This window comes from Gymnogyps californianus, chromosome 12, assembly GCF_018139145.2.
Source record: "Gymnogyps californianus isolate 813 chromosome 12, ASM1813914v2, whole genome shotgun sequence".
Taxonomy (NCBI): domain Eukaryota; kingdom Metazoa; phylum Chordata; class Aves; order Accipitriformes; family Cathartidae; genus Gymnogyps; species Gymnogyps californianus.
The window spans coordinates 1,865,965-1,887,950 of NC_059482.1; the positions used below are offsets into that span (position 1 = coordinate 1,865,965).

The following is a 21,986-nucleotide window of genomic DNA, read 5'->3' on the forward strand; positions in this document are numbered from 1 at the left end:
TGCATTCCTTTTCGGTGGTTTAATTGAGTCAGGGTAATGATAATTTATCATTTACATTTAGGAGGAGGCCATCTGATAGCTTCTATCTGCAGCTGAGGGCAGGAGGGTAGTTTGGTTTCATCATTTTTAAAGAGTTCACAAAACCTACTAGGGATGTTTTATTATTTTTTTAATTTGAAATGAAAACAGTCTTTTTGTTTAAATTTAAACATTTCCATAAAGCCTTTACAAGCCAAGTACAACAGCCTTGGGCTAGCATATGAGAACATGAAACTGAAGCTGACTGTTTTGTTTTCCATGTCCAAACTAAATAATGTGCTAAAAGTAAACATGCATTATAAATGGGGACAAGTAAATACCAAATCTAAAAATTCTTTCCATTGTAGTAACTCTGAGGATAATTAAGAACATGAGTAGAGAAATCATTGTGCCTGCTTGTTTTCTAACTGTAACTGGCTGGTACCCCTCTCACAGGTAGTCTTTTGCATGTAGTGTGGCGGTGAAGCTTTATGTGGTGCAAAACGTTCTCAGTAGCCTGGTGTGATGCATGGCTTCCTGCTTGAGGCCACAGCTGAAGTGGCTCTTTGAAGTCCTGTGAACCGTCATTTCGGTGCAGAGTTAACGTGTTTGCATAGGTGGGTGAACTGACCGACGCCGTACTATCATGAGCCCATACGTGCTCACCGAGCTGGAGAATGTGCTTAAGGCTTATTGGGGCAGGTATGCACCCGAAAATCCCCTCCTCCACCACTGCTGATATCATCCTTGGCACTGAAGCACGTGCTTGACTTTAAATCCTTCCTATTCTGGGCTCCAGTTCACGAGGCTGCCTGCCAAATGTCTGCACGAGCAGGTGTTACGCTCCCAGACGTCCTCTTGGACTCCACTCGGGTACCTGGAGAAGCCTGTTTGGAACTCTGTCCCCAGGATGTGCTGCTTCGCTCTGAGTTAGACCCCCCATATGATGCTACTGATAAGTAAATATGTGATAGCTACTTATATGTCTTTTTTGCTTGTATTCTTGCCATCGAGGCTCCAGCACTGGTACTCACAGCAGCACTGACCGCAGGTGAGAGGTTTGGCATTGCTTCTGTGTAATATAGCTCACGCTACATTGGGCTGTAGGGCACCTCTAGTTATTGCTTCATAATTGCCTCTTTCACTGACGTAGTAAGTAGTGAGATACGTGTTTGCTCGTACATTTTTGGCTTCTTTTCTGTATCTTACGGAGTCTGTAACTTCAACATCTTCTTGACTGCGAGTTTAAACTAGTCAGCCTAAGTCCTGTGTAGTCCAAGAATCTGTAAAACGTGGGAAAACTGCTTCAAAGTCTCTCATTGCTCTTTCTTTTCAAAAGAGTTGATGGAAACAAAGGCTTTGGAGCCCTGAACCAGGGTGGAAGCAAAAAGCTTCTCAGGAGTACCAAGCACAAAGCTGAAGGGTCAACTCCTCCTTCCTGCACTGGTGTCGCTCCCAGTGCAATGGTTGTTCCTTTCCAGCCGTGGATGTTTTGAGGAGCAGGCGGAGGGCCAGTGACCATTTCAGCTGGCACAACTGCAGCCAGAAAAAAAGGGCTTGTGTCTCCGGCCAGTGAAATCCAGTTATTGGGTGGAAGGCTCATTCTGCTGATGGGATCTGGCAGTTTATTAATAATCTTATTGATATATAGGGTGGGCTTTTTTTTGTTTCTATTAAAGGGTACATTTGTTTGCTGAAATAAAGGAGTACCTTTTTATTTAAACAAAAGAAGTTAGGTCACAGGATTGTGACCACTTGACAGGATATTGATAGAGGGTAGGATAATTGGTGCAGTTGGCTGGTTTGCAGTTTTTTGGGGGAGAGGGATGCCTTGGGAGTGTGTGTTGCTCTTGGCATCAACATTCAGTTAATTCTGGTCCCCCATCAGGAATATTTATTCAAACACAAACAGCCTTTCTGCAGTTTCCTCCTCAGCTATGTTTTCCAGGTGAATTCACAGCAAATCAGCATTTCAACATTCTCCACATCACATCTGCTTTCTGGAAGGATCCAGCTGGAAAAAAAAAAAAGAATCATATTCTGTTGGTATTTGAATCCTCCTCCTCTCTTCCCTCACCCTCCTCCCCTTCCTCTCTCGTGCCTGCTTCCTGAAGGAGAAAAGAACATATCAACCCAAAGACAGCATTGCAACCTTTTCTTCACTATCTCCCATGGGGCGCAAATTGAAATTGAATTAGACAGGGATATCAGGTCTGCTTGCTGTGATAACTGTAAAAGGATTTTATTTAAAAACACCCTGACATTTGTTCACCCAGTTTCAAATATTTAGCTTTCCTCCTTTCCATTCCTGGCGGGGGCGACTTTATTAATTGTCGCCTTTGATTCAGAGTTAAAGCTTGAAAGCACTGATAACAGCAGTGGTGACTATTTCTTCTAGCGACGTGGCCCACAGCAAAAGGATTTCATTTTCTTAAAGACGTTATGTGTATACTGAGAGTTTATTAAAAAGAAGGGGGGGAAGGAGGGGGGAAAAATCCGTTCTTACGTGCGTAATACCGGCTGTTTCTCACTGATACGAGCAATATCTGATCTCACTCTTTTTTATATATTATTTATTTTCTCTGGGCTGTTGCCCTCTCTGGATTTTTCTTTTTCTTTTCTTAAAAAAAAAAAAAAAAAAAATTGGAAAAGCAACTAGAATGAAAGAGCACTGTTGACAGGAGAAAATGGTAATTTTTTTATTTTTCTCTGAAAATACTTCAAAGTTTTATATAAATACTAACCTTTTTTTTTTTCCCCTCCTTCTTCAATGTGGTGCTGCAGAGCACAGATAAATCCAAGTGGCTGTGGCATGGGCATTTAATTTCCTTAAGAAGTTTTCTCTCCTTCACGGAAAAATGTTGTCTGAGACCAGAAACGTAATTGGATGATTAAAGAGAGTCATCTACATCTGGTTATGGTTAATAAGGGCCAGTACAAGAAGACCATGGTGGCCCCACAGGATTGTCACAACGCGATGTATAAATTAGGTGATATTAGAGGCACGAGTCTCAGGTCAGCGATTGCCTCTTGCTGCCTGTTGTCAAAAGATTGAGGCGAGGGAATGGAGCAACAACAAGAAAAGTGACTTTTGGATTTGCCTATAAATTGTGAGAGGTCTAATTACAAAAAGTCTCAGACGCCAGTTTGCCCGCCTGCTCCTGACGTAGCAGTTGTCAAGGAGCAGGCGTGTGCCAGATCTCCTCTTTATTAGATTCTGAGCTCTGCATATGGTGTTCTGCTGACCCCGCAGCTCTCCTAAGGCATGCTTGGGGTAAATTAGCCGGCAGATGAGCCTACGAGGGACTGAGCATCTTTGCTGAGATGCTGAGCACTTGTAATCCCCTTTGACTTCAGAGGGAGTGCAGTGTTCCCAACACCAGTGGCTCATGAAGCTGTCCAGCTCTGTAAGGACTGAGCTGATGGTTTGGTTTTTTTGGGTTTGGTACACTGGTTTTTAGTGTGTCAGTCCTTTCTGAGTGCACACCCGAGACCAGAGAAGAGCCTGTGTAAGGGGACGGTCCAAGGAGCACGCCGCACTGTCTGCCACAGTCAATCCCGTGGATGACACAGCCAGCTTTGGTTCTCCCCAGCATTCCACGTTTGCCAAATGGCCCCGGGGAGAGCAAGAAGCAGGGTTACCCCGTCGGAGGGCTCAGTTCTGTTTCCTTCTCCACAGCTGTGTATCAGAAGATCCCCATCCTTTTCTCCTTGCAGAGAGGGAACTTCATGTACACGTCTGCTTTTTGTGAGGGATTTGTGGGCTCATCTCTATTTGTCACTGCCTGCAAGGACAGGCTGAGCACGACCTCTTTCAGGCTGCCTGCTGCAGCGATGTCTGTGAATAACACTTAACCTCAAATGCCCGAGACCTTCTGCAAGACCTATTGATCTTGGTCAACTGATCCAACTGCTTTCCTGGGCAAGGGTTTCCATGGTCAGGCTTCCTCTTGTGCTTAGAGCTTTGCACTTTGATTTCTTCTTAAGAGTTGTGGAAGCATTCTTGCATGCAGCTTTAATATTATGTGTTCCTGCCAACACCTTTTGATGAATGAAAGCCATTAAAATTTGAAATTACTGTAATCAAGTAATGTTATATTGTAATGTTTAACTTGTAATTAGTCCCCCGCATGTTGCTTTCTCCAGTTCCTTTTTTTTTTTAAAAAAAACTTGTTAATTCTTCCTTTGTGTTCACTTTTTTCAGCCCAGTCTCTTAATAAAAGGCTTAGTGTCCCAGCAAAAATAGCATTTTCCCTTTATTTTTTTTTTCTCTAGAGCCAGCATCTCGCAAAAATTCATTTATCATGTTATCATTTGTTGTCGTATTTAAATAATTAGTGTCAGCTTACAGGCTGGGGGTCTGTTTGTGAGTAGAAAGAGGATACAGAGATAAAAAGTCTTTGATAGTCCCAGCATCGTAATGTTCACACTGACGTTTGCAAAGCTGCTGCTAGGACTTGGATTTCAGTCAGAAAGTGCTTCTGTACTTACAGATGTGGGCTTGTATCAGATGGCTTCTTGTTTCCGAACAAGTGGTACGGCTGAAAAGGCTCTTTTCATGTCGCATCTTGTGCTGGTGCATCCTGGTGCAAAACAGTCTTGCTCTTGATTTGAATGTTTCTGCTTCAATTTAGTGTGTCGCTGGCTAATTAAACATCCTACAGCGGATAACTGCAGCATACCACAAGCAAGGTGGGAGCAAAGATTCAGAAAGAATCAGTCAGAACAGACTTCTAAGGTTTTAAAAATATAAATAAAGACCAGAGAGGTAACTATGGCTTCCAATTAAGGAAGGAAAAAAAAAAAGCAAGGGGGGGGTGTGTGCAGGGGGAAAGCTTGCACATCTCCATTGGAGCCAAAACCAGATGTTTTTCTCCCCTATTAAAATATATACTAAAAATACCACAACTTTACAGTTCTTGAATTGTTGGAAATGGTTTGCAGATGAAGTCATCAGGCTTTTTTGTTATTATCCATCTATCCCTGTGCTTTCTGGGAACTCTCTCATGGTATTTCTGGACTCCAGAGATGACCTGGAGAGGGAACAAATCAAGGACTTTCTTTTTCTTGGTTTACGTGCTGATTTTTCAATCCACAAATGACGTGGAATTTGCTAAATTAAGTTGAACTCTGTGAAAACACGCTCCTGTAAAGTGGATACATAGAGAGAAGTGAGAAGAAAGAGACAAAAATGAAAAAATTAATCAAAATGCAAATGCTCCCTAGAAGTGGAGAAATATGGATCATCTCCTTTCCTTTATTATTTTAATAGGAGGTTTGCTGGTGACTGCAGCACCGTAAAGGGAGATATTCTCAAAAGATGCTTAGCAGAGAAGGAGGTTCAGGAAGCAATACTTCTGCTTTGGTGGAAACCAGCCTGTTTTGTTTTGGCTTTTACTGAAGGTCTTTTTGCAAATGTGTTTCTGTTGATTTTTCAGGTCAGTCATCAGCTGGGCAACGTGATGGATCTCTTCACCACCAGCCTCTCCCTGGCGGGACTGCAGCCTCCCAGTGACAGACAGATTGACGGCATTGACCTTTTACCTGCCATCTTGCAGGGCAAGCTAATTGACAGGTTCGTTATGAGCCCAGAGCTCCGACCCTTGCCTCCAAACTGAAGTGATGCCAAATTTCAGTTTATTTTTCAAATCAAGTTTGCAGAAATAATTTATAAACTGAATTGATGCCTCTCCGCTCCTGCTCAGTGAGGTGGGGTAGCACCAGAGCTTTTTGCTACGTGCTAATTCTCTGGTGGTGCAAGCAGAGGTGGGATTTCCTGACATGTGGCATGTTGCCATACAGTGAAGTCTGGGGACAGATGAAAATGTCAGGGGGTTAGCAGGGATCCCTGGAACAGCATATGGCAATAGGGGAGATAAAAGCCTGAGAACTGTAGCCTGGGTAGGGGAGAATACATTATTTATTACTAGAAAAACATCCAGCATACTCTTGGGTCTTTATAGCCCCAGCTTGAGAGGGGTTGGAGGTAAAGGCTGGGCTGCTGCGGATGAACTGGAAGCCCACCTCCTCCCACGGTCCTGTTTCTGTGGATGCTTTTGCAAGAATAGATTTGGGTTAGAGACCTGGGATCTTTATGGGCACGGAGGAGTGCTGTCAGCTGTGGGGTACAGGCACTAAGATCTGACAGCAAATATCCTTGGCTCTCTCGTTGCAAGGATTGGAGGTCAAGAGAGGTCTTGTAGTTGTGATTTTGATGAGGAATTTGGCAGCCCGGGAAATCCAAATACAAACATACTCTTTCACTGTGAGACAGCGAGGAAACATACGCGTGGAAAACATATTTGACTTCTTTTCTGTGTTGGACGTAAGGCTTTACTCCGTAAAACTGCTTTTGTGCCCATTAACGCAAGAAGCATGCGTACAGTATTACCTGAGAGCCCAGCCAGTGGCTGACATGAGGCATTGCATATTCCTCAAACACAGCCTATCCTGTCTTTACTTCTGAAAGTTTGTAAAGCTTCTTTGTTGTTTTAAAAGAGAATTTCACTGCAGTCACCGACCCCTTGGAAGCGGTGCTGTTTGTGTTACAATAGCAGTCACTCAAGGTACATCATGGCTTTTTTTCTCTTCTCCCCGCCCCCCCCCCCTTTTTTTTTTTCTCCCAGACCTGACCAGGTCACAGTTTCCACAGCCCCCAAACACTTTCCAGGAGATAGGGTTGTTGTGTTCTTTTAAGCTTAAAAGGGAAAAAGTCAATGGGGAAAAAAGAAATCAGTAATAGCAGAATTTTGAGTACAAGCTGTAATCCTCTTTCAAAGATGGAAAATATTTAAAAAAAAAAGGCAAAAACCTAACCCCCACACCTTCAACCAAACGGACACATAATAGTTGGTCAAATAGCGAGTGTTTATGGCAAGGAAAAAGGAGACTGGCGTACTTTGTGGCATATTTCTTTGGGTTTTTGTTAATGGGACTGGTTTAGATCAGGTTTTGCGCTTCGGCAGGTCTCTCAAGCTGCCTTTATTTCACCGGCGTTTCAGGTGCGTTAAGGATGCAGGAGTGGGCTCTGCTGGCAGCAGCGTTTCCCCTTTGTTCATGTTCCTGGTGACAAAGGAGAAAGGCTCATTGTTTGTGCGAGGAACCTGCAGGGGAGGCTACAAAAATAGAAGAGATCTAAGGCCACTCCTGACATTCAGATGTGGAGATTTTAATCTTATCTTGCATTTAGGGACTGTTTTTTTCAAGGTGGCATCACTGGAGTGAGTAGTTTTTGCCGAGTGGCATCTCTGAACGAAAGACAAAGATGTATGTACCCTACCGACAGTGATAAACAGCTTCACCGTCTTGCCCTGTCAGCAGTCTGAAACAACTGGAGAGGAGAGCTGACTAAGTCTGATGTCCTTGTGTGATGAGCTGCACCAACAAATCAAACCTCTCTCCTGCAGATAGTCCGTTTCAGTAAAATTTTGTACTGTTCCCTCAAAAAACAAGAGCGTGTTATTGGGGAAACTGACAGGAACATTGCTGGGATGCCCAGGGAAAGGGTAGTGCATGTACGTGGGTACAGACCAAATGCTCCGAGTGAGGTGCATTTCTCAAATGTATTTTTAATTAGGAAAACCTCTGGGAAAAAACTGCATCATCTAAACATAGCACTGAAAACTGCAAAGGGAGATTTTGGGAAAGAAAATGGGCAGGAGTTAAAAATAAAGCATGTCTGGCTGCCAGGTTTTTCCATATGGAGTTTTTCTGAGATGTCATCCAGAACAGGCCAGCATCTGGTGTCCTCCCTGGCCACCCTGTCCGTGTGACACTAACGGCACATAGCTTGGTGCTGCCATAAAGAGGAGGCTAAGCATCACATATTCTGTGAATCCCTGTTTCTCGCGCGCACACAGACGCACACGCCGCTTCTGAGACATTTGGTGTTTAAATCGGCACGCTCTATAGGAAATAACAGGGTCTGATAGTTCGAGGATTAACAATCACTGGCAGCCAAGCTGTATAATGTTTCATTCTTGCGCCCTGTGAGCTCTCAACTTGATGAACACTTTAAAAAATGTTAATTGAAAACCTTGCAGTGGAGACTATTAGGAGGCAGCCTGTTTCTGACTGATAGCCGAATCGGAAGTCAGACGCCATTAAAGTGTTTGTCTCCCTTATCAGCGAGGCTGCTGCGGCGGCGGCTGCCCAGGCCAGTGCCTTGGCGTTTCTCATGCAGCTCTGCTCTCCTTCTCAGGCCCATATTCTATTATCGTGGCAACGAGATGATGGCGGTGAGAGTCGGGCTTTACAAGGCTCACTACTGGACCTGGAGCAACTCCTGGGAGGAGTACAGCAAGGTAACAGGACACCGACCTGCGCCCTGGTCTCATTGGTTCTCCTGGGGAAAAATAACCCCTTAAAGTAGAGTTTTAAATTGGGGAATGTCGCTGTGCACTTGCAAGCCAGCCTTTTATTCACAGCCTCTTAAGAGCTACCAGATCTGCTGCAAAATCTAAGGGGTCTGGCGTCACAGCATCCCTCTACTGAAATCGGAGACAAGCAGAGGAAAATGAGTAAAGTCCGAGTTGTTCTGAGGGGTGCTCCCTTTAATCAGCACTTAATGCCCCTTAATAGTAAGCTTCTTTCCCTGCTGAATTCTGAGCTTTCATGTGTACCCTTACAAAGTTTAGAGTCCGATGCCGAATTGATCATGTATCTCACAATTTCTAGTACAAAAGACCTGGTGCCCTGAACTATTTAAATGGAATAGGGATGGGTTTGTTGTTTGGTTTTTTTGGGTTTTTTTTTTTCTTGAGAGGGAAAAGGAAAGCCGTAGGAACTGCACAGTGGAAAGAACAGCAGTTGTTGAAAACAGTAGAGTACATGTGTTTAATCTATTATCAGCACTTTTGCAAGCCCGTATCACACTGTAAGATGTTGTACATTTTATTTGCCAAATAGGCACAGCTTTTGTAATTTCCTGGCTGATCTTCTCACAATTGGATGTTAAGCACTATTATTTTTCTTCTTTTGTATCTTTCTTGCCTCAGACTTGGGTACTAAACTCTGGGGCATTTCTTGAATGGCAGGTTCACACATGTGCCTTGCTGATTATACCTTTAGACATGAACTAAATGCGTTATGGCACAGCTCTCAGCAATTTTGACAGCAGGCTGGTATTGGGGAGGGATTGTTTGTATGATTTTTTTTTTTATGTCTTTTTTTTTTTTTTTAACTTATGGTGGGTCCTCAAGGCATCACAGGTGCAGAAATAAGTGCTGATGACATTTGTGGATATAAAAGTGCATGGTTTCTTTCATTGGGATGTCCTGGGGGTAGAAGGAAACATCAGCTCCAAGGGAGTCATTTACATTCAGGACTGTAAATATATGCGTTTGTCTTTTTAAGACTGTACTGCTCCAGGAGTCAAAGTTTCTATTTTACACGGAGTAAGAAGGAAAGGAAAGTTGGCTCCAGAAATGCATTGCATGCTCTGTCTCAATGCTAATTCCACACAGCTAAAATGAGATAATATATTTGTCTAGGTTAGTATGTGATTAAAACCCATATATCACACGTGGCACAGCGTGGAGGATTTTCCCTGTGTGAGAGACGCTGGGAGCTTGTATGTACGTGTGTATGGGTGTATGAATGGGCTTAGAGGCATGCTTTTCCCATGTGCATGGAAGATAATGTCACCCATGAATAACTGCTCTCCATTGTAGTGTAAGAACATACACACACTTACATACCTAGTTGGGAAATAAATAAACATCTACATTGATCTAAACTTATTCGTACATGTCTGAGTATGTGTGTAGCTGTGATAATGGGGACCAGTTACTCATTTCAAAGGCTCTCCTACTGTGAGCAATGGCAGTTGTGCAATTAAGGAATATTTATTTCTTTCTAAGTCTTTGTTTAACTACTGTCTGATAAAAGTCAGCAATTATACTGTACATCAGAGAGATGATTAAAAATTCACTTGCTTTCCTGCAGCTTGTATCACATGTGGTTGATGTGGGTAAAATTGGAGCACATTAGTGGACAGACTAGCCATTAACAACATGCAGAGGAAGCTGAGGCCGAAATTTGTTCCAATTCTCCTCATGTCCTCGAGCCATTAATTACAAGCCTTGCAAGTTTAAAAATAGAAATAAATCAGAATGCAGAACAGTTCCACAGTTCTGAGTCCTGTTTTAGGAGTTTTGTAATCTCACCTTACGATACAGTTGCCTCTTTCAGTGACTGGTGTTCTCAGCTGTATTGATATTGGACTACAGTTATGCTGCCAGAATCAAAAAGGCCAATCTGTTTGCTAATTTCATTTGAAAAATGAAATACACGCACGTGTGTGGCATTAGGAATTCTGACTGTCGGCAGGTTTGCTGTTCGATAAGTTTGATTTGCCATCCCAGTAGAACTTCAGCTCACGAGGCCTTGTTAATTGTATGATCTTTAGCATGAGTCCTTACCTTACTGTGAATCCAATGTGATGATCTATTAAACTTTCAAATGTGAAACTCTCTCTGTCTGAAGGTCCAAACTCAGACCTGGAATAAACAAATGTATCTGGCTGGCATGTCATCCATTTGAAAGAGGTCTGAAGTTGGCCAGGTATGTCAAAACAGCTGTCTGCAAATTTTTAAGAGGTTTGTTTTATGGGTAGTTGAGTATCTCATTATTGTGACAGATACATGGCACATTTTAGCCAAACCTCCTTTCACTTTCAAAATCCCCTTGTTAATTGACAGCGTGGGAAATCATTGGTACAGAAAACTTGCACTGTTTTTAATCCACACTTTGTGCATTTTTGTTTGACTTTTAGATGAGATTATACCATTAAAGCAGCCAGAACCACGTTTTCGTGTTGGTGTTGGAAAATGTGAAATTGGTGCGTGTCCTGGGTCTGTTTAGGACTAACATGTCTTTCAGGATTATCTAGAAAGAATGTGTGCAATTTTGGCCTCTAACCTGGAAAGCTATGTGTTTGAATGCGCTATAAGTTAGTTAAGTAATAAAGTATGTATATACAAATAAAAATGTACCAGAGAGACGCAGTTTACAGAAAGCAAAGCCTAGGAAAGCAGCACAGCGATATGAATGCTTCTCTCCATATGGCACTTGGAATATTTACACGGGAAAGATCCCATGCAAGCAGCACACAGGTTTACCGTCATCTTAGACTCCCATGACATGAACATGCCCTTACTGGTCTGCATCCTCTGCCTTATGGCCTGGGATTAAAATTTGTCATCTTTCACAAAGATGAAATGTGCTGTTCTGTTCTTCCTATTTTTCGTTTGTTTATTTGTTTTTTAACCCCCAAGCAATTTTTTTCTAGTCTGACTCCTCTCATAAACTCTTGTAGTCTTTCTCAGTGCTGGAGGATACCTTGATGCTGTCTTTTCTGCTAGCTTAACTTGATTACTTAGGTAACTTGCATTCTTGAATCGTTAGTCTCTTGAAAGCATAAAGGGAAGGCCCACTCAACAGAAGCAAGTGCGAGTAAGCACTCTGTGGGACGTTTTTCCTGTAGATTGCATAGGATGCTTATTTGGGTCTGTTTACCTGGCTTCCATCTCCTTTCATGTAGGTGGCTCATGTTTAGATAGTTTGATATATCTGACATTCAAGAGGTGATAAATGGGACAGAGGTAGATGAAAGGAAACTTTACTTGAAAAATATGTTTATATTTTTAAATAGTAAAGATTATTAACCAGTTTGGTAGAGGGAGAGAAATCTTCACCCTGCACAAGACCTGAGTCCCTACTGCTCCAGGACTGGTGGATATCAGCCCGTAAGCTCTTCCACCGTCATTGACCACCTTTCTTCTTGTAGCAAAAATCAGCAGTGATAAAAACAGCCACATGTTGTGTGTTAGAGCAGAAGAACTAAGGATAAACCTGGGGACCTCCCTCTCTTGTATGGCATAAAACATGCAGGACTTTTACTGGAAGTCTCCTATAAAATGCTGTTCTTGTTGCTCTCCTCATCCATCCTTTTCGCCTGTAAGTCATGCTTGTTCATTACCAAATTTGAACTGGATTGCAAAGTGCATGACAAATAATGCATGCAAACTTGGCGTTTCGATTTTATTGCTACTGGTGCCCACAGCCATGATGCTGGGTGCACAGCTTCCCATTCCTAAAATACGAACGCTCAGAGTCTGCATTGTTATGACTTATTTTGTCCACTGGATTGAAGGGAGAGGTACATTTCATCTTCCTTATTTGGAAGGAGAGGTCTGAAAGGAGAAAAAGTGGGTGTTCTCTATGGATTTATCCGAGTAGCCAGCAAGTCCTTCAGGAATTGCCTAATTTAATGCTATGTAGAGGAGGCAGGAGTATGAGCTAGCAGGAGAAAGGGAATTTCCTTCTCTCTGCCTGCCACAGAGACTATCCAGCAGAGAATAGTTCTTATGCCCTCCAAGAGCAGTAATGCAAGAAGGGGAAAAAATAATTAAGAAAAAATGTGGAAAACGCCCTTTGGTTCATTGGAGAGTGGCTGATAACATCAACCTTTCTGCTCTCAGCTTAGTATCTTGTTAGTAGTCTTCAGTGATTTTTCATGAGAGCTCCTGTGTCTTTAAATGATTGGTGTAGGTGCCTGCCAGAAGACCCTATTGTTTTAATGTAAAATGCCAAAGGGGTTATTCCTGCCGCAGTCTGTCTGATTGCCCTTCTCCTCAACGTGAAGGGATCGATAAAGCCTTTTCTGCAAGGGGGATGTGAAGTCAAGTAGAACCTCACAAATAATGACATTTGATTGTGGTCCTCTGAGCATATGAGCTAGCCATTGATCGCTTCTGCTTGAGAGCCGCTGGAGGCTTGCTGATCTGCCCATCTTCTGGGGTCTCTTCCAGACAGTTAACACATTAGAAGCAATTTTTGTTCAACAGGGTTGAAGCTTGGCAGTCACGCTTTCAGGTGTCTGGTCATTCAGACTTCCAGTTTGGGACACTTTTGCTGGGAGTCATCAGGAGAGTGAGAAGAGCCACTTACCCGTGCTGTGGCAAACAGCAAGAAACAACGTTCCTGGCTTTAATTAACTACTGTTCTTTTCTCCTTCCAATATTAATACAGTTTTGCTGCTCTGGGTTTTGTGTGGCGGAATGAGGAGACATGACCAGGAGACAGACCCCAGATTTGCTGCGCCACTATCAAAATCTGCAACGGCTTGTCAAGTCGGAGGGATCTGGGATAGCGCCAGGGTGACGAATTGCCAGAGGGCTTACGTTAACACAAGTGGTGATTCCATCACTTGGCGGAGAGCCCAAACTGGCAACCGGCTGTATTTGTCTCATGTCTATATTGACATAGCATCTGTGGTCCATTTGCTCTGGAAATTAAAGCATAAGCTGTGCAACCAATAGCCGCTAGATCTTATGAACGGAAAAACAATCCAGGTTACACGATTGCTGGGGAGAAGGGCAGAAAGACGTGCTCACTGAAAGGTTTACCTGATGTGCAGGAAATGTTGTGGGTTTGGTTTTTTTAAAAGGATTGCTGGAATTTCTGCTACAGCAAACAGGTCTGCGTGGTGGTGCAAAACACTGTGCCTGTGCAAGAGACCGGGTGCAGGAGCTGAGCTATTTCTGGTTGCCATCTGATGCTCTTTTACGGGCTCCCGTAGAAGTCACGGCGCTGATCTGGTTTGGTTTTCATGTTTTTATAATTGAGGAGAAAAGCTCCAAGAATTTGCTTAAACACAGGGAGTGACCTTTCTACTTTGTTTGATCAGTGTTACCTGTAAACATGCAAATTACCTTGGATAGCATGCAGAGTAAAATATTAGGCACGTGCTTTAACTGACTATTGATCCCCTGCATATTGTTATTAACAGTCTGCCACATAAATAGCTTCAAGGAAATAACAGCAGATGAAGTGGTAGTTGATTTGGGTTTTGTTATCCTGGCGGGTAGGGCAGGCAGAGCTACCTCTTTGCTCTTCTCCGACATAACATAGCTTTATTTTTGGGTGAAGTTGCTGTCCTGTTGGCAGTGCCAGAGAGCTGAAGCCGGTCCCTTGTCAGCGTAAATGAGGAGAGCTTCTCTGCAGCCTATGGAACGATGTGGCTTTTGCTCCAGCTGAGAACCTGGCACATTTGCATTTATTGTTAAAGCCTGCAGTGTTCTTGGGGTCCACGGGGCATGTCGTCAGCTCAGGCTTTTACAGGGGGGAAAAAAAAAAGTTTTGTTTAATGAAGAGCAAGAAATGATCCAAAATGGTGACATGATTTAAAATTATCATCTAGAAGAGAGTCCCCTTCCTCACCAGGCCTGTTGTCCTGCAGCCTGCTTGGGGTAGCAGAGCTGGAGGGCAGCTCCTTCTCTCCCATCCAAGACATACACGCGGAGTTTTGGCATGTCCCTCCGCCCCAGCTCCCAGTACCACACATGACCAAATTTGCACACTTTCCAAGCAACCAGAGGCATTGTCCAGATGCTTCAGTGTGGATTGTCTCGTCTTTAAATACTTTGCAAATCTCAAGCAGATTTAATTTATACTGGGTTTGCTCCAGAAAAGAAAAGCAATCCAGACTTGAGGATCCCAAACTTTCAGTTCACTAGTATAGCTGATTTTTCTCTTTCCATCCTGAGAACTGAAAATGCTTTGACTGAAAAAACAGAATGAGATAGAGTTGTGGATGATAAGTTAAATATTCTTTTCTGTCAAAGGGACAGAAGACTAGATACAGACTCTAGCTGTATCTGCAGTGTATTACGTACTGTGATGCAGGACAATGCCTTGATCAGGGGTGTGAGGATATAATTTTACCTCTGATTTTTTGCTCATTTGTTGATGAGCAGGTAGAAAATATTTTAAGCTTTCTCTGTAAGTTGAATATTGGCGGTCACACGGTACATAAAAATAATAATAGTAAATTTTATTTATGGAGATAAAGTTGAAAGGCTTTAGAAATTTAAAGGGTGGCTTCAGCCATATTTTAAGAGAGTTATTTATCAATGTCATAAAAAGGCGTGCTTGGTTTTATTTTTTTTTTACTTATTTTATTTTTTCCCCAATAGACTACTTTTGGAGAGGGCATTGAGTGCTTAGATTAGAGGGACAGGTAGCTTTTGGCTAGTGGCATCAGGCAAGTCGTCACAGCACTTTCTTTCCTGGGAGTCTTTGGGACGTAGCCTGGGCTGTGTTCTGGAGTCTCGGCTGCAAGGATTTTATAAGAAACAAAAGATAAAATGTAAACAGAGCAATGTATAAACAAATACCCAAGAGACTAAAATCTTCTTTCAAACTAAAGCATTTGCAGCTGAAGAGCATTGTACCAATTAGCGGGCTCTTAATTAAATTGCTTGTTTGATTTGCATCCAAATTATAATTTGGATGTTATGTAGGCTTTGATACCTTTTCATTAACTGTTCCTTTTGAGGAGGGAAAAAAAAGTAAATCTGTTTTTCACTGTGTGTTTCGGAGGCCTGTGGCGTCACAAGGTGGAAAGGTCAATCATTTTTGTATCCATTTAAAGTCCATTATTGGTAGGCCACTACAACCTATCAAGCAACTCTCTTATTTTTTCCAGTCAGTGATTCAGGAATCTATAGCTCTGTGCAGATAAATGGGATTTCATGGGCTTCTAAACTTCTTGCTTTATTGAAAAGCAGAATATTAACTGCTCCACTGACCAGCTGTCCATTAAAAACACAGGATATTTTTAGAAAATTGTTTGCCAATCAAATCCTACCAACATCTGTAGAGAGCCTTTTCAGTTTGTTTTATAAGCAAATGCTACAGCTGCTTTCCCACCTCCATTGAAATATTCCCATTTACCTTCTCTCCATGTCTCTGTCCGTGTCTCGGGGCATTTTGAGGTATTGTAAGGAGCGCAGCGTGTTAGCTGGAATTGTAAAACTGAGCTTTAACAAGTCCATTTGGTGCTAGTCCTTGCTGGTCTATGGGGCCCCCTGCTTTATTTGCCGTTCAGGGAAATTAGTGCTTTGCATTTTTTGCTATTGCCAGGGCTTAAATGGGTTCTGTTAGCCCTCAAGACTGCAGGCCAGGCTCTAGGTGAATAGGGAGCTCGACACCTGGCTAATAGCCGGCTGGGCTTCGGGAGACGCAGCCTGGCAAGGCGTGCAAGGGCAGATGCAGAGAGCTCGCCGCTCTGGGCTTGCGAGCAGGCGGCTCGCTCTGTCCCCCTCGCTCTGTCCCCCTCATTCTGTCCCTCGGTGGCCAGCGAGCACTTTAACCCGTTGCTGCTAGCAAAGGGAGAGTCCCAGTACTTGTGCCCTTCATATCCACTGCCGCTGCTGGGAAAATCCCAACTTCTGACCCCGTAGACTTGAATGTTAGTGACAGGAATGTCTCCAGACTTCTTTCAGCCCCACTGTCATTCCGAGGTGAGTGCCTCAATACCAGCTTGCTATGAATCAGATCAACAAATGCACCCATTTCTTTAAAATTAACCAGATTTGCTTCATTCTTCAGTGAAACAGATCCTTCAGGTCCGGTGTCAGGTGCTGGCAAGCTGAGTTTTCAGGGAGGCTAGCAGGTGCCCATTGCCTCTCAGGGTGATGGCCCTTGGTTTGGCTGGATGTTTCCCCTGGGACTGTTGCTTTTTGATCAGAACTGCCAAGTGATCCGATCCTCTCTGTGTGTTTTGAAGCCATAGAAACCAAAGAGAGAAGATACTTTCCACGTGCAGAATTTTTATGATTAAATGGTTTCACCTCTTTGTCTTTTGTTTTGCCATTTCATTTTAATGAATATTTTATAGAGATTACTTTTTTATAGGGCAAGAATGTAAGGCCTGCTTCAGCTTTTATGTCGGTGTGATGCCAACATTGTCACCTTATTTTACCCCATCAGATCAGAATCCATTTTTCAGACTGAAGTGGACTCTCAGTTTAAAATAATTCTGGGTTTTGTGGGTATATTGGAACAAGGTCCTGAAGAAAGTGGCATCAGCTAAAATTTTGCTCCCTCCCCTGCTTCACTCTTGATGACCTCTCTCCTCTTCACTGCAGGGCATTGATTTCTGTCCTGGGCAGAATGTCTCTGGAGTGACAACACATACACAGGAGGAACACACTACCCTGCCGCTGCTTTTCCACCTGGGGAGGGACCCTGGAGAGAAGTACCCATTAAGGTGAGCCAGTTAATGAAGATGTGAAAACTCTCAGCACTGTCAGCGTATGCTTTATATAATTCATTTGCCTTGGTAGCTGTTTCTTGCAATCTGCTTGAAAACTGTGCCAGAAAGCCATCACTGGTGAAAGTAGTAAAAAGAAAGGAACAAACCTTCATTTTCAAGTGGTCAGGTTAGATGCATGTGCACGTGTCCGTGGCTCGATTCGTCAGTCCTTGTTCTGTGTCCTACAGCCCCTGACAGAGGAGGCAAAACGCACCCTTTTGGACAGGGCAGGACAGGACTGAGTGCAGGGCAGCTGTGGAATAAAGCAATGGTGCTGGTGAGCGTGTGCATTGGAGCTGTGATTCTCTGTGTGTTTTGGGGCTAGGGAAGAAACGTCTAGTGATCTTTGCATACTCTGCGGTGGTTTTCCTCTGTGTGTTGGAATCTGCGGAAGGCAAACTGGTAACCTCCCAGTCTCCTAGCCCCTGCCTAAAGGAGCTTCTCCAGGGGGTCTTTAGCACAGGACTTTCTGCCCAATCCTGTTCCATCCTTGGACTCTCCTGGCTGTCTGAATCCATTTTCCTGTAAGCCTGCTATTGTAATATTTATCTTCGGCACACACCATGCCCTGAGAGATTTCTGTAAGGATTTATGTAGCCATCAGCCAGGACGGCCCACATATAAACATGCCACCTCCAAAAAAGCTCCCAAGGTGTCCGCACCTCCCTCCCTCTTTCCTTCTACTGACTGAGTTTTACCCTGCAGCAAAACGAGCTGCAAACAGGGGCATGCAGCCTCATCCCTCACCAGTGGCTCCGACTCGGAGAAAGTGGAAATAAATAAAGAGAAAACTAGTGCTACTGTGACCACCTGCACAGAAATGGTTTTGTGCAGCAGCTTTAACAGAGAGATGTTTTCTGAGCTGACAGGACTGCAATTACTCAACTGTTTTAAATAATTGAGTGGATACACTCGCTCCATTACTTTCAAAAGAACTGAGCCTGTGCTGTCCACTAAGTGTTTTCACTAGAGAGAGAAGGGGAGGAAAAATATTTTCACTTCTCTCTCACTTAACAGACGAGCACCCTAGAGGTGCATTACGCAGTGTATAAAGCTCTTCAGAAGCCCAGCACGTTAGCTCTCGCTTTCTATTGCATTTCAGCACTAATGAATAAAGCAAATCTGCAGCTCCTGTGTTTTAAATTCAGCTCAGTGAAACTACGCTACTGGGTTGGGATTCCAGATGAGTCTATGCCCTGTTTGGTTTAACAACTATTTTATTTTAGGAAGATGAGTGGATAGCAATGACCTCTTTTTCCAAAAATCAATCAAACGGGTAGTATTAAGTGAACTGTAGTTTGCCTTCTGTTTGTATTCCCTCTGAATTTGAGGGAGAGGAGCTCTTCCCTGAGAGGTGTTTGCAAGACACCTGCTTCCCTGTTATTTAGATGTTCCTTACCACCACCGTGGATTGAGCACTGAAATAAATTCCAGTGTTACATCTGCAATCATTTCTCATACGGTTCCATTGATTTTTGGACATTCACAAGCTGTTGCTTTGATTGAATTTTATGGCGAGATTATGACATGATTATGGAAAGCTGTGATGATGTTTAATATGCAGACCCTAATAGAAACCCTCTTTTTAGTAAATGAATCTTCCTTTCTGCAGCACATTCTGTTGCTATTGTCTCCTCTCCGGTCACAATGGAAAACTCATGGGAAGTGGGTCTCCTATATCGAATGTGGTAATTAAATTATCCTCATTTGTGGAGCTGTTACTGTTGTGTATTTTTATTTAGCTTAATTATCCCCCTTGGCAGCCAGCCTGTTGGGAGTCCCGACACTAATGTTTCTCAGAAGGGAATCCAGCATTCTCCTCCAAGCGTGCATCTGTCTGTCCGTACATGCTGGGTGTGCTCATATCGCTTGTGCTCCAGCCCGAGCTTTGTGTGTGTTTGCAGTCCGCGTTGGCCACGCTCCTCTGTTCACCCTCCTGCAGCCCCGGAGGAACAGGGTGTATCATATAGCTCTTTCACCAGCTTGGCTCCTCTGGTGCGTCGTTATGTTGCCAAAGCTTTTAAAAAAATTTGCGTTGCACCCCTGATTTATTGGTACCTTTCCCTCTTTTATGTAATTTTGGTAAAAAATTTACCACTTTGCTTTGTTAAATCTGTACTGGATTTTATTAGGTTTTCTGCTGCTGTGAAGGAGGCTGTGAAGGAGCAGCATGGCACACCGTTGCCCTCTTCTCTCTGCCTGCTTTTGCTCATTTTTTATTTCATTTATTCCTTATTTTAGTGCAGCCTTTTATTCTACCTAAAATGATTTTAATAACCTGTCCTATCTCTTGATTTATATTAGTTTGGAGTGGGGTCACACGCAAAACCACCAGTAAGAGGTTTCATTGCTGTGCGTGAAGGCCAGGCATCACACGCACCTCCAGAGAGATTTACTGCTTATATATTTGGACTTCCCTCTAGGATCCTAGGGGATCTCAGGGCCAGGGCATCCTAGAAATCAGTCAGCTCAGTCAACTGCGGCAACACTCTTGACTCGCCTGAGCATAAGCACCCCCCAGTCTCATCTGAAATGTCTTTGCGTCATGACACTGTGCACACAAGGTACTGCGTGACACTAAGAGACTTTTTCAAGGCTACGATTTCAGTTCACCTCATAACATGGGGATTAGCCTTTTCAATCTTCGTTGGAGAACTGGCTGCTAAAGGGATCACTGAAGACGCAAGTCCTTCAAAATCTAGAGACAGCACGTAAAGTTTTCAGTTCCCTGGGTTTCATGGTGAAGCAGGACAAGTCCTTCCTCTTCCTGACACAGTTCACTGGATTTCCTGGAGCCTGCCTGGAAACAATATCAGCAAAAGCTTATCTCCCACAGGAGCACTTTTCAGGCAGTGGAAAAACTGGTCAGGCAATTACAGGCAGGTCCTGTCATCATGTTGAGGACACGTCTGGCAGTTCTGAGCCATATGGCACCCTGCACTTATGTTCCCCTTCATGTAAGGCTGTGCATGCATCCCTACCCGTGTCTGACTCTAGGAACAGACCCTCCCAACAGGGTTGTGACTGTTTCTTCCTGCTATTGCCCCTCTGGTTTTGGCTGAACTGCCTCCTGCACCCCAGCTTCTGCCAAGGGACACAGTTGTGTTTACCCCTTCGCCTTGAAAGATAATTACTGATGCTTCTCAGTCTGGACTGGAACTTCACCTTGGCAATCCAACAGTTTCACAGACTTTGCATTTTGTTAGCTGGGATTCACAGCAGTGCCAAATGCGTGTTACGAGTTCTCATGCTGCCTGAGCTTGCCCGGGTGATGGCATATTTACATCATCACGTCAACAGACTGGATGGAGCAAGATCCCAGTCCTGTAGTTGACCTTCAGGAGTGACATGCGCAGCGCTAGCATCAGATACATTCACTACCAAGCTCTTATCCCCCTCTCTCCTGGAAAGAGGAGGACTGTCCCGAGAACTGCAGGACTCTGGGGTCCTAGCGTTGAGAGAAGCTTGGCACCATAGGACAAGCTCGACGTTGATATGGCTGCTGGATGAGGTAGGGCATGAACTCGCCTGCAGGTACTGACGAGGCAAAATTGGCATCTGGAGAGGTGCTTGTAATAAGAACATCTGCAATACCAGAGTATATATGGGCAATATATTTCAAAGAAGTGTGGTTACTGGTAAATAATCTTTCTTTTGGTTGCCAAAAATGATAATGTAACTGCACTTATGTAAGTAAGAGTTACCTTGTTATCTGGTCCTTGTGTAGTGAGAAGTGAACCGTTTGTGTCTTTTGTCATCCAACAGATTGACTAGATCTGTGTAGGCTGTGGGGTAGAAGTTATCTCTTTTTTATAGCTCTCAACTTTAAAATATAAATAAGACTGTGTGTTAGGCAGCACACAAAGCAGAAGCATTTCCCTAAGTCTAAGCAGGATTTTGTTTCCTCCCTAGAGGCAATTACTAGGGGGTTTTGCTTCGTATAAAAACACTCAAACTGTGGGGTGCCCTTGTTACCAAATTTATCAGAATGCAGAACTAAAAGATCTGATAGGTCTTTTTCTTTACTAAATTCTGTTATGTTTGGAGTATTGTGTGTCTGCTAAGTACCAAATAGGGAACTTGTTTCTCCATTCAAACCATATGTGACAAATTCAGTACAATTATCTCTTGGTAACATCTTCACAACCAGTTGTCAGTTTTATTACCCAAGTCACAGATTACTGTTTACACATGCCTTTACTAAAATACTTCATTGCCAGTCAGGAAGAACACAAGTAATAATATACAGCAAAAGCTGGCACAGCTTAAAATACAGTTAACAATTCTGTTGTTCTGAAATTCTGTCAGTTTGAGCCAGGGGTGCAAAGCCTTAATAAGTAAGTACAGGGTGCTCACACCTTGGTGATACTCCAGGTTAGTAGTGACTTCTGCTTTGAGCGATTAGCCTCTGTTCAAAACTGAGTTTACTAAATTTTGAACGTCAAAATATCTGGGTTTTACTTAGGGCAATAGATTTTACTATTATGGAAAAAATGGAAGTGATAAGGCTTGGTTGATGAACATAATGATTTTAGAACACATTAATTAACAAGAGAGCTCACAAGTGCCTATTTCGAGCAGATGGAAAATCCAGGAAATCATCAGAGAGGTAATTGCACTGGTTATGGACTCAGAAAAGAAGGGAAGAAGCTCCTGAAGGGAAGCTAAAGGGGAAAGGATCTGATAGAAAAGTTGCCAGTCTCACCTTACTGATCAGGGCAGAAACCTCGCTGTGGGGAAAAGAGAGAAGGTGCAAAATGGAGGGAAAAAATGTGTATAACAAAGAGCCAGAATCTAGCCCAGGGGGGATGCTGACTCCTCATCTTCTTGAGAAAGAAGGAAATGGTACCAGCTGCACTGCAGGGGC

General features: G+C 43.4%; 1 protein-coding gene across 1 annotated transcript in view; it reads left to right on the forward strand.

The window, feature by feature from the left end:
* The window catches only part of GALNS (galactosamine (N-acetyl)-6-sulfatase), a 48,854-nt gene that overhangs the window by 14,570 nt on the left and 12,298 nt on the right, over window positions 1-21,986 (forward strand). Inside the window, exons 10-12 of the mRNA XM_050904300.1 lie at window positions 5,457-5,593; window positions 8,219-8,321; window positions 16,953-17,074. Of these exons, the coding sequence (XP_050760257.1) occupies window positions 5,457-5,593; window positions 8,219-8,321; window positions 16,953-17,074 (362 nt within the window). The remainder of the gene's footprint in view (window positions 1-5,456; window positions 5,594-8,218; window positions 8,322-16,952; window positions 17,075-21,986) is intronic.